This window comes from Molothrus ater, chromosome 4 (assembly GCF_012460135.2).
Source record: "Molothrus ater isolate BHLD 08-10-18 breed brown headed cowbird chromosome 4, BPBGC_Mater_1.1, whole genome shotgun sequence".
Taxonomy (NCBI): domain Eukaryota; kingdom Metazoa; phylum Chordata; class Aves; order Passeriformes; family Icteridae; genus Molothrus; species Molothrus ater.
This window is the reverse complement of record NC_050481.2, coordinates 16,051,335-16,064,142: the sequence shown is the minus strand read 5'-3', so window position 1 is coordinate 16,064,142 and position 12,808 is coordinate 16,051,335. Positions and strand designations below refer to the sequence as shown.

The 12,808-nt window shown below is 45.6% G+C and overlaps 1 protein-coding gene across 2 annotated transcripts in view; it reads left to right on the top strand.

The window, feature by feature from the left end:
- AFF1 (ALF transcription elongation factor 1) overlaps positions 1-11,590 on the top strand; it is a 67,338-nt gene extending 55,748 nt beyond the window's left edge. For both annotated transcript variants that reach the window (XM_036382021.2, XM_036382020.2), the window contains exons 13-21: positions 873-1,119; positions 1,917-2,008; positions 2,593-2,656; positions 3,451-3,587; positions 3,821-3,892; positions 4,512-4,605; positions 4,708-4,751; positions 5,541-5,785; positions 8,425-11,590. In XM_036382021.2, the coding sequence (XP_036237914.1) occupies positions 873-1,119; positions 1,917-2,008; positions 2,593-2,656; positions 3,451-3,587; positions 3,821-3,892; positions 4,512-4,605; positions 4,708-4,751; positions 5,541-5,785; positions 8,425-8,546 (1,117 nt within the window). In that variant the 3' untranslated portion in view covers positions 8,547-11,590. The remainder of the gene's footprint in view (positions 1-872; positions 1,120-1,916; positions 2,009-2,592; positions 2,657-3,450; positions 3,588-3,820; positions 3,893-4,511; positions 4,606-4,707; positions 4,752-5,540; positions 5,786-8,424) is intronic.
- Positions 11,591-12,808: the final 1,218 nt, after the last annotated feature.

Genomic DNA, 12,808 nt, shown 5'->3' with positions numbered 1-12,808 from the left:
GGTGGAAGAGGGGAGAGGGTTGTCCCACACTCAGCAGAATGAGGCAGGATGTGCGCCATCACACCTCAGTCTCCTCACTGGTTAAACTTCATTTCCTCCTCTTCTGATGTTTCAGTCCACAAGCTGGGATTCCCTGCTCAGAGTTTCCTTGGAAACTTTGAGAAACTGAATAAAAATATGTAAATGAGCAGTGGTGAAACGAAATTTAGAACTATTTGGTGCTACTTAGGGCTGCTCATCCTAACTTCAGATGATCAGAAATCTAATGTTACTAAATGTGGTAATCTCTGCCATTTAAAAGCATAGCATATTAAGTCTCTCTCAACTTTGTGAGTGTTGTCTAGTTGATCTAGCAAGCCTTAAAGGAGGAATCAGCTTAATATTATCAAAGCACATACACGATCAAGTGTCAGGGTGAGTATCTCTTACCACAGAAAATACTATCTACCAAAAGGGGGAGAGGCAGGCAAGGCTGCAGTTCATTTGCCTTGTTGGGTGATTTGTCCCAGGGATTTTAGTCACTGTAATCACCTCCCTCACTGAGTGAAAAGGCACTGGATTGGAGGCATGCTTTTTTTACAATGATGTCCTGATGTTCTGGTTACAAGTGTTAGCTCCGAGGACAAGTTCTGAGACTTATTCCTACTTGTAAAGCAGCTTGCTTGTATGTTGGTGGTAGGTGAACATTTGCTGTCTAAAGCACAATGAAGCCCCTAAAGTTTTGTTTCACTTTTGTTGAATTCTTTGTATTAACAAGTCATCTCCCACTTCCAGAAGAGTTTAAACAGAATTGGCACACGATGTAACTAAGTTTGTTAAAAATCCCTACATTGTATGTACACCGTATTCATGAATTTGCTTCCCATTTCCAGAGCATCAAAAGCTTCATGTGAAAGCCAGAAGAAAGATGTGCTCCCACCACTGCCATCCATGTCTGCTGCAGCTGCACAACCTGCCCCAAAGTCAGCCAAGATGACCCAAAAGAGACCCAGAAATGAGTCTGATGAGCTGCCTGCCATTGATAACCCTGCCAAGAACAAGAGCAACCACAAGGATCCCTCGTTTGCCAAGCGCAGGAAAGTGGAGGGAAATCATACGGAACTGTCCAAGGGCATCAAAGTAGGTATCCAGGATAAGTGGTGGGATGTTCCCCCCAACATGGGTGATATGTGATTCTCTTAAGAAACATACTCTGTAAGCTCCAAAGGCATGACAGTCATGTTTATCCTAATTACCATTTCAGACTGCAGGCAACTGCTTATACAACACTGATGGTATTGGTGTGAAAATAAGTGTGCTTACAAAAAGAAAGAGAGGATTGCTTAACAATAAGAAAACAAGCAACCTGTGGCATTGACTACAACCCAGGTGTAAGCTTTTATAGCTTGTTTACAAAATGTTTCATGATCCTTGCAGCTGATTATTTGCATTTCTGGGTTACAAAATTTGGTTACGTGGCTGTTTACTGGAGGCTTGGGTGTGTGGTCTGGGATGTTGCTCTGTGTGTGTTAAGCCAGACTGTGGACACTATTAGCTGGCTCTAACTGCTTGCTTTTTCCTTTTCCATGTAGTTAGTAATGGGGAATCAGCAATTGTGTGGTTAAGGTGGAAATAAGTGTGAATAGATCTTATCATTCTGCCTTGGCTAGAGGACATGAGAACTGTGCTGCTTGCAGCCTCACTGCCCTCTTCGTCATTGTGCAAGGAAACCTGCTGCTGAATTTCTCTGAGCTTGGGAGAAGTTTGAATGGTGTTAGGCATGACAAGCAGTCAGGTGAGAAGCAAGGGGAAGAGAGCCTGGAGAATAGACTATGCTTGGGACAGATAAACATTTTCACTTGAAATTTAGGAAAGCCAGGGTTTGGAATTGGTTTAGGCATATTTCTCTAACAAGCTTTATCTCTGTCCTTTTCCAGGGATCTGTAGGTGATGTCACAAAGCCTTTCCCAGTGCCTTCTATGCCAAATGGTACCTCTAAGCCAAGGAGACCTCTGCTCAAGTTTGAAAAGTAAGTTTTTGTTTGACACCCCTCATCTTTACTTTCTGAAGGCATGAGGCAGGGCTGGCCATGAGACCACTCTGGGTTCTGCTTTTTCCTGAGCACTTCTTTGGGAGGAAAGAGAGGGGAGAGATGTGTGAGATCTGCCCTGTACTGCCTTCTCATGCCACCCATGACAAAGTAAAGGTTTACAAGCAAAGTTTTACAACAGTTTTGGTTTGAGGGAAGCTTCTCTGGAAATTAGGGACCTTTTCTCCTGTAAGCAAGTAACTTGAATACAAGTTTTGGTCTCAGATAAGTGTGTGGTTGCTGCCAAATTTACTTTGTTTAAATTAAAATTTATTTATGGGTCTGTACTTGAGGAATGATAGATGATATAACTACTGTCTTTCCATGGAAATGAGGACTTTAACTTGTTCCCATGGAAGCCCTACCTTTGGTATTTTTTTATTTCCAAATGTAAATTTTCAATATTATTCCAACATATATTTTTTAAGAAATCAATCAACCCATAGCATCCTCTAGATAAGATAGTAAAACTGATATTTATCCTATCCTTTTTCATGTGTTTTTCCTCTCTGTCCCCAATTTAGGCAACAGTCAAAGGAATACTACATTGAACAGGCCCAGAGGCTGAAGCACAAAGCTGATGCAATGGTAAGTCTTGACCTTGTGCTGGGAATGCTGACCAGCTCCTGCTCTCAGCCCTGGTACCTTTGTGGGTGGGAGTGAGGCTCACTGGCTACCAGGACTTCCATACTCCATACATGGAGTGGGTCAGTCATGTGTTGGGAGGCTGTCTTTATTTGCCAGATAGTCAGATGTTTCTCTGGCATGCAAACACATCTAGAAAATGGGATTCAGAACTGGCATTGTCAAGGGCTTTGCTAAGAGCCATAGCAGCTTCCTTGGAAAACAGATGGAACAGTTAGTTTTAAGACAGTTTGAAAAGTCAGGCAGTCATTGATTTGCTGGTGACTGAGACTTGGAAGTGGCCTTGGCAGATCTGATTTTCTCTGCTCTGTGCAGTTTAACAGTGTGCACAAGGGAACATATTGCTTTACTAATTATGGCAGATAATTTTCTCAGTCAGATAATGTCCATTTGCTACTTTCTGTTTACCTGTGAAAATGAAGTGAGGGAATGCTGCAGTGGGAAATCCCCTGCGAGGCAAGCCTCCAAGATCAGACAACAATATCTAAAAAAAAGCAAAGATAATAAATTACTCAAGGAAGCCATTGAGCAAAGAGAGACAAATGGAGCCCACAAAGCTGAAGACTGGGATCACATTAAGTGTTCTGCTGAGAACCCTTTAATTTTCACCCAGAGGTCAGACTGAAATCTTTTTCTTTCTTCAAATCCTGCCTAACTAGGAAGAAAAGAGAGTTCAAGTATACTTGAGAGAAGTGTGTTTGGTCTTAGTAAAAAAGTGAGAATTTTCTTCCCAATAGACTGACAAGACTGGAAAGGCCTTTCAGTACTTGGAAGCTGCCCTTTTATTCATTGAATATGGGATTGCCTTGGAATCGGATGTGCTGGAACCAAAATCAGCTTACAGCATACTCAGTGACACCATAGTTCTCATCAAGTAAGTGGCTTTCAGAGGGTGACAGTTTGGCATGTTTGGAGGGGAGGGCATTTTGACACACAGTCCTCTGCTCAAGACCTTACAAATTTTCTTGTGCTAGGACTAAGGACTTGGGGCAGGTTTCCTCACTTTCCAACTGGTTTAAAGAAAATGGCATGCACTGTTTTTTCATAAACTGTGGGGCTTCGGAGTGCTCTGGTGGCTGACAAGGTCCTTTTATTCTGTTTCCCTAGATTCATCATGACTTTGAAACCATTTGCAGACTCCTCAGTCTCTTCACACGGAAAAATCTTTGCAGTGTTACGGTGAGTAACTGCGCTTCTGTTCCGTTGTGCACTGCTTTGGAACTGAGGGAAAGGTCCATTGCTTCCGGGGGGAAGGATGAGTTAAATGGGAGTTAGAGTTATGCAAGGAAAAAAAAAACAATATAAAGGAACAGAAAAAAAAAACCAGTATAAAAACCAGAATGAATTGAAACATCTCTAAAGTAAGCTGGGAGATCACAAGGGACCACATGGAGAAGGCACAGACTTTAAAATTTGATCTTCTGGTAACTTGAGAGCACATAAGGGCTTTCACCTAAGGTGAAAGAATGTGATTTGGCTGTCCATGTTTGAGCTGTGTAAGTGAAACTGTAGCTGAACATGGATGAGGTACTTCTGGATGGGGACTTACTCAGCCTTTGGCACCTTTGAGAGCCTGGACACCTGTTTGTATGAAAGACCAGAGAAGGCCCTTCCTGGAGTTTCTTTATTTCCCTTGTGATTTTTTTTTCACAAAGTCTTTTTTGATCATGATCAGAAGGAGGAGAAATTTTGAGCTTTCCTGATCTTGCAGTAGAGCTGAGGTGTGCCTGCCTCCATCCCTCAAGGCTGATGAGGGCTGGGCACAAACACTGACACTCAGGTGTGTTTCTGTCCACAGCATGCGCTGCCAGTCCATTCTGCACATGGCAATGTTTGGTTACAAAAAGGACACTGCAATGAGGTATTCCAGACTCCTGAATGACCACTTCAAGGTAGGGCACGGGTATCACTAAGCTGCCAGCTGGATGGCTGTGGTTGTTACTGATGTCAGCTGAACAATCCAAAACTAACTAGACTTTTATTCCTTGCTGCAGAGTAATTTCAGAGTAATACAAGCACCTTCTCCGGGTGTTGCAAGGTAAGATTTAAAAATTTGTTGTCATGTGTTTTTTTTGTGTTTCAATGACAAGGAGCAGGAGCTTTTCTGTTTTCTGTGGTCATTTCATGTGGCAGAGAGGAAATGGAAGATTTTTTTTTTTTATCTTTCAAAATTTGTGGTGGAGAGATGGTTGTTTGGACTTTGACAGTGGTGCTGATTCCAGTTACATTTTTTTGCCCACCTTGCACAGGATAGTTCATTGAGAAGTGAGTGTTCTCTTGAGAGCAGTGGTGGAAGCCCTGCCATACCAGTGACTAAAATTAGGTTGGTTGAAGTGGTGGGGGTGTGCTGAGCCAGGCTGTGTCTGGACAGCGGCCGGCTGACCACATTTATCTGCCCTGGGTCTATAAATAAATGTGTGTAGGCTGACCTGGCTGCTCTAAGGAGCTGCCAAAAGCTCCAGCCTCCTCAGGAGGGGAGCTTCAGTGTGCCTGATTTGGAAGGCATTAGGGAAAGCACTTGGGTAATCTGGTGAAGACTTTCACAAGCAGGTATAGATTTTGGAAGATGGATGGGTGGCCCTTTTCAGTGTCTGGTCCCACATTTTCTCTTGTTGAGTAGAGTCTTTCTAAATCACTTCCAAAAACTTGGTCTTGCCCTCGAGGTACAATTGCTTGTGCTGTAGCTGAACACATCTCACTTTTCAGCAGTCCACTCCATGCTGCAGGCCTGGGTGACACCGGATAGCTCCTGGCGTGAGGCAGCCTTGTGGAAAGATGTTTAGCTCTGAAGCTGAATGTTTATGATGGTGTTTCTTTTCTGCTGCAGAAGCACAGGCTTGCCTTCTCCTCTTTCTCCAATACCCTCTCCTGCTGGATCTGTGAGTTCTCAGCCAGGATCAAATGATAGCAACGGCGTTGGCCACAGCAGTGTTGGCAACAGCACTGGCTCTACTGTCACTGTCTCCTGTCATATCTCCAGTGTCACCTCCTCCTATGTCAACATCACCTCCTATATCCTCCATGCATATGAAATTTGGGAAAAGGCTGATGCACTGGCCAGGAAGAATAAAGGTAAGTTTTTGCCCTTTGTTTTTTCTGGCTCATGTGTCATGGTTATGTGTCTATTTGCTTCAATCCTGACACTCAGTGCAGCAAGCACCATACCTAAAGTTCAAAGCGTGAAATATGTTGAATATCTCTGCCAGGGCATATTGGCAGAGATACTTGATGGTGATATATTGATGAGTGTTCCCATTAAAAGGTTTTCTTGGCATCCTCAAATGTCCAGGAGCTAAGGCATGAGGGTGTCGAGTGCAGGAAACCAGCCAACTTGCTTGGTGGTAACACAAGAACCATAAAGGGTTTGGGTTTTTTCTGTCTTTCTCTTTGGGGCACTGAGCTTTTCTGAGTGGGTTTAAAAGTAACATTTTGGCCTGTAGCCTTGTGTTTTAGTTTTTGTTAAATTTCCAGGTAATTTTGTCTTGGAAAATGGCGAAGCTGGCTTTTCTGCCTAACAGAGAAGCTGAGCAGCACTTGAATTTGAGTCCTTGCTGGGCATGTGCCCAGTATTTGCCAGCAGCAATTCCTAGAATTGCTGCAACTTTTCTATTTTACAGTTTTGTTGTTTAAAATGTTGTATTGTCATTTGGTTCAAGCAGTGGTGAATACACAAAAGCCACAGGGTGGGTGCAGTCCAGCCTGTGACCTTGTCATCCCACATGGCCTCAGCAGTGTCATTTTCCATACAACACAAAGTTTTGTGAGCTAGTGTGGGTGAAGAGATGCATTGCCATGACCTGTTGGCAAACTTGCAAAAGAAAATAAGCACAATGTGTGCCTGGCTGGATTGTTGGAAGGCTGTAAAAATCCTCACACCAATGAGGCGGTTGCTGAAAATCAAAAGGCTTTCCAAGTCACCTTTGAATAAAAAACTGATTGTTGGCTGTCCTCTGAGCAAATCTGTGCCTGCAGCAGCAGTTCATGTGTGGCATTTTTGATTCTGTCCTCAAAAGGCTGATAAAAGACTGGCACATAGGAGCAGTGGATGGTGCTAATAAGCCAGAGGAGTGAGTCATGGAGGAAAATGTGTGGGAGGGCAGCCTGAGCACAGCCTTGCATCAGTCAAGACTAAATTCAAAACGTGCTCTGGTGGCTGGTCCTGACGTAGGGGGATGATGACTGGGTACTAAATACTCTGTAGGGAGAGGATCTGTGCAGAGACCTGTAAATACTCATGTAGGCTTGGTGGTGGTGTCACTGTTCAGGACAGTTGGAAGCATTTCAGACCTGGAACTTAGTGATAATCAGTGTAATATACAAAGAAGTACAGAGTGAAAACACAAAATGAACAAAAAAGGCCACATCCTTGATTCTTTTATGCAATTCATAGGACATAAGAAGAGGAAGAAAGAGCAGCAGCCTTTAGCTATCAGGATCTTACAAGCAGGAGTCCTGAGCTATTGGGAAGCAGTGAGCTGTAACTGCTGTCCAAGTCACTGGTGCAGAGCTGAAGTGCCCTCTGGAGGGTCCCCTGCCAGGTGCCAGCTCCTCACTGTAATTCAGAGCAGCACTGTGGATCACGAGGCTGTAACAGGGTTGTCTTCGTGCTCTGATCTCCCCCTGCAAGGACAAGCTGAGGCTGCAGGCATGGACGTGAAGTCCCTCTCCTTTCACATGATGCTGTGCTGACAGATCAGGTTATCTTCTGTTTGCTCAGATAGGGGCTTGAATTCCTTCTATTCCCCATGGAGGGCATGGATTCTGTAAACAAAAGCAGGAAAATCAGAGGGAATGTGTTCCCTGCTTCTGCATTGGCAAGTATTAGACAGGAAGTGTTGTGCACTCTGCTTCTGAAGAGCTCCTTGCACAGCCAAGTAGAATTTTTCCGCCTCTAGCTTCAATCTTTGGATGTCAGAAAGGAGAGCTGAGAATGGCCAGTTTCTGAAAAGCTGTTTAGCAACATGGTTGAGCTGAAGAGTGAGGGATTGGGCCTGTGTTAGTGGGAGGCAGGTCATGCAGGAATGCCTTGGAAAGGTGACTGCAAAGGAGCAGGTGTGAGAATGTCCCACAGCTCGTGGTCACCTGCACAGATGATTGCCAGCCCAGAGCAGGGCTTGCAGCCTGCCAGCCCCTCACAGCAGGGTCAGGTGTGCTGCCAGAGCCACCTCCTGTGCAGGAGGAGGAGTGGGATGCCTGGAGCTGCTGGTGGGATGGGAGGAATGTGAGATCTGCCTGACATGCTCAGCTAAAAGCAATCCAAACCAGAGCTGTATATAGCCTGGCAAGCTGCACAAATAGAGAAATCCAGATATCTCCAAGGTTTGAGGATGGATGAAGGAAAGGGGCCACAGCTGTGTGTGCTTCTGGGTGTTGCTCAGGAAGACACTCAAATTTGTTCTGTTTAGAATTTGGGAGAAACTTGAAGCAGGGACTGTGGTGCAAACACCCAAACTTTTGCTGCCCTACCACGGAGTCTCTGTGTCCTTTAAAGTGAGGACATGAGGAGGTGTTTCAGTGTGTGTGAATGTTTTCCTGTTGCCTGCACTGCCTGCTGTGCTGGTCACCCTTCCCAGCCCTGTGACACTGCTGGGCTCTCTGCACTGCACTGTTTAGCAGGACTGGCCAGCTGACTGTGCTGCTGCAGTCACTCCTCGCCTGTCAGGTGTGCCTGGCGTATGAAACCAACCAAATGTTTTCTTCTTTTTCCCCAGAGTTTTTTGCTGAACTCAGCAGAGCGACGAGTGCTCTGGCACTGACCAGCAGCCTGACAGACCTGGTACACTACATCAGACAGGGATTACAGTGGCTGAGACTGGAAGCAAATATGCCTTAACTGGTTCTCCAGGTGGTTAAATACCTTGAAGTTTTTTTGCACTTTTGAAGCCTCAGAAACAGTTTAATTTTTGTTTTAATTGTTCAATACAAAGCACCTGCAAGGGAAAATATTTTAAATAAAGTTGGAAGTTATCTGGCTACACTGGAAAACCCTTGAACTGTGTTTTTCTAGGGTAGCACTTTGCTACCTTGAAAAAGAAGAGACAGAGGATGGCACCTTCCTTTAAAACTATGAAGTGCAATGAATTGTCTGAATGGCCTGATGTATTGATGGTCTATAAACATTTCTTTTACAAATAACCAGCAGGACAATAATTGCACATGATGCTGACAAGAAGGAAATCATCTGCCTCCAGAGGTGGTTATGCAACATCCCACAGTCTGCAGCAGTTGTGTGCCCAGACAACATGCCAGAGGAGTTGCTTTTGCAAGCACAGATGCAATCTTTGGTGTCTTTGTTCTTCAGAGAGCAAGTAGCAGCCTCGTCAAGCACCCAACAGCGTTATGTTACAGGAAAAGCAGCAAAAGGATCTGCTCTGCCTGCTTTCCAGCCTCACCCTCCTGCTTTTGTCAGCCAGCTGACAAAACTGAGGAAGCCACTGCCTTCAGTGCTGCAAGTGTTCTTTTCAAGCCATCGCTGCTTTGGTCCTCCTTGCTGCGCTGTCATCCATGCCCCGGGCACTCCAGCTGTGTTACCGAGGGGCTGGCTCAGCTCGAGCCTTGCAAGCCAAACACAGCTGGGGTGGCAAAACTACATGGTGTGTTTGGAATAGCTCTGCCTCTTTGCTGAGAGATATCACCATGAGGATTCTTTGGGGGGCTGATTTTTTTGTCATTTCAGTGGGTGGGGGTGGAAAGCTGCACTGGTTCACTGTGATTGCTTGGACATTGTTCTGAGAGCTTCCATGGGAAGGAATTGCTTCTGGTTAAGGAGGGATTAAGTGGCTGAATGTGGAACATAAGATAAATTTTGCATTTGGATATTTGCCTGAAACCATTGAGGGTCTTGATGAATATCTAAGAGCAGGATTTGTACCAAAGTAGAGTCTTTGTGTGGGAGACAACTCCTGTGTTCTCTCAGCCATGAAACAGGATGGGCCCAGTGACTTAGAAACCTGTCAAGGGGACAAGAAAGGGAATAATGAGCTGTTTCCAAGCATTATTTTCCTTGTCACAGTATCAGTGAGGGCAGCACCCATGGCATTTGTGTATTCAGTGAGATGACACCCTTCTCTCCCCAGAGATTCCCTGTGGTGTGACAGCAGCATCCTGCCATCCTCATGCGCAATAGTGTGCCTTAGCCCACTGGTCCCCTCTCACATCCCTCACCCACTCTCACAGACCCCTGGGACTGGAGAAGAGTAGGATGGTACCCCAAAATAATTGTGTTTATGAGAAAGAATCAGGTCCCTTTCCCACATAATTTCATGGTTAGGGAGGAACAGGTCTGCAGAGGTGCATAAGTACCCCCTTTGTAACATACCTGCTCATGGGTTTGAGACTCATGAAAATGGACAGTGAATAAATATCAGCAAAAGGTTTGCATTTCCAAGAGTAGGTTCTGTAGAAGTGGCCTCTGCCACAGGGAAGCCTGGGCTCTTCTTGGTTCTGGGAGAGATGATGTGAGTGTGCTGGTCCCAAGCACAGGGGATCTCTCCTGTCACCTTCCCTGGCAGGGCAGGACCACTGGGATCATGGCTGTGCCTTTCTGCACCTTGAAGGGATTGGCCTTTTACGTTCACTTTGTTAAAAACCTCAGAGCATTTCAGGGATGAGCTGTCCTAACAAGTGGAAGGAAGATCCATGTCCCCCCTCCCCATTTTACCTATCAAGCTTTGCTTGCACTCCTCCCCCCTGGAGCAGCGACTGCTCAGAGAGAGCAGGGTGGGAGAAGGGCTCAGCATTAACTGTTTTGTTCTCAGGAAGTGTGGGGATGGGCAGCCAGCCTGGAGGCTGATGTGCACTTTGGAACTCGATCCCAGGCTGGTGGATCGATGCCACCTTTGGACTTTGTCTTCAGACAAAGCTATTTCTAGGATCACCAGCTGAGGAGGAGGAGGAGGAGGGAAGATGAAAGCTTTATTGAACTTGGAAACCACTGTGGGAGCCTGCAGGAACCGTAGCCGAGTGTGAGGGGAAAGCATAAGGGGCAGCAGGGACAGGGGTGTCCTGGTACTCCCCTGCTGTGTGCATCCATGTCCCTCCCTGCTGCCAGCAGAGCTGCTTGCTGCTGTGCAGGAGTGGCTGTGTGAGGGCTGCTCCCATTCCCAGGACCAACTCCCCTGGGCTTTGAGGGGAAGAACATCACAGGCAGTTTGTGTCACAGGCATGTGGGGGCTCTTTGGGGGCTCTCAGCTCAAAAGCAATCTGTGGGAGCATCACTCCACAGCAGGAAGCTAGGTTTTGTTTCAGGACACAGGGAAAGACTGTTCACATAATAGGAAATTTTAAGGAAAGCCATCATATTTCAACCTTGAGCCAGGTCAGAGGCCTGCAGAGGGTTTGGAAGAAAGCTCATAATTTTCACTTGGGCCGATTGAGGCCTTTAAAAAAACAAACAAAAATTAAATAAAAACAGAAATCAAAACGTAGCAGTGGGGGAAATAGCATTTGCCATTCAGAAGCAAACCATTAATCCAAGGAAAACCAGGGGTGATTGTTTAATCCCAGAAAGAACGGAGGCAGCTATGGTGGCAAAGCAGCATCATTTCCACGCAATATTTATTTAAAAGAAATAATAATACATGCGTTGAAATTGTCAAATATTCTATTTTTAAGATGCCATTTATTTAATAGTTGAAAACCCCACTTACATGGAGATAGAGATCTCTTGTGTAACTGAAAGTCAAAGTCTGACTGCAATGTCCTTGTTTTTTGGTTTTGTCCTCTCCCATCCCTCTTGGTTTCCATGATAAATCTGTGCATCTTATTTTGGGGATGTATGTCCCTCTTGTACATAACCTTTTTCTGCCCTGTGTGTGATGGAATTTCTGAGATGGTTGATTCATATGGGGGAAATAAACAATAAATGAATGTTTGTTATGAGGTGTTTCAAGAGTCCTTGTGTTCTCAGCTTCTTGCAGAGAAATTCTAGTGTAGCTTTTCTCTGAATGGACTCACTGTTTCCCTTCTGAATGAGGTTTAGGTATGAATTCCTGTACAAGAAGTCTCTTGTTCCCTTTGCTGCCCTGTTTGTCACCCCTTGCCCTTTCCTTAATGACCAAAAGTGGTGCAAATGTAGATGCTCAGAGGGGCAGGAGCATCATCGCTTGGGACATGTTCCTCCTGCCCTCCCAAATCTGATGCAGGGAAGGCTGTGCTGGGCCAGCTGCTGCAGCCAGCAGGGCCTGGCTCTGAGCCCTCCCTGGCAGGAGCATCCCACAGGTTGGTTTTGGACAGTTCACTGAGGTACATTAGAAAAGCAGGAGACAAGGCACAGAAGTGGTGGCTGAAGGGTCCTGCTCTGTGTTTGCCACAAAGGTGCTGCAGGGCTCAGTTTGTGGGTTGGTTTCTGAAGGGCTGTGGGGAGGATTTCCCTCAGGGAAACCCACAGGATTTCATGCCCTGTGGTGGCAGTTGTCTCATGGATCTCTGCCACGGCCTTGTACTTCTCATTGGAGGCTTTTCCCACTTTTTGTTTTTCAAGATGTTCCTTGGAAGAATGGTTTTGGCATCTCTGTTCACCATTGGGATACATTTTGTGATTCAGGTCTGTTCTGCAGCAGGCATTGCCCCCAGGATGTTTGCTAATCACGGATGTGGTTTTCTCATGCACTGTGTGAGTTGTAGGGGATGCTGACACCTGGGAATGCCACTGGAAATGCTGCTGCTGTTCCAGGTGCTGGGCACAGAAATGCACTCTTGGATTGTGCTTGGTGCAGGGCTGGGGCAAATTAACCCAGGGAGGGTTAATTTTGGGGATGGGATGGAAATGGGGTTGAACATGCCAGCAGGGAGGGCATCCAGAAGCCAGGCAGGATGTGGGGCTGTAGCAAGTGTTGGCAGCCCAGCTTGGCTTTCTGCCCAGGGCTGTGGCCCCCCTGGGCTAACGCAGCCAAAAATATTTTTCCAATAAGAGTTTGTTGTAGTTTCTTTAATTATCGAGTCTTTATTGCCCAAACCTAATTTTGCAATCCTGGTTAATCTATTTTGAGATTTTTTTATTGATTATAGATGAGCTTGCGTTCTGCCTTTGGCTTGGCTTATCCTTTTCAAAAACAAATGTCATTTTTGGCAAAACAGCTGAGTTAAAGTTGATTG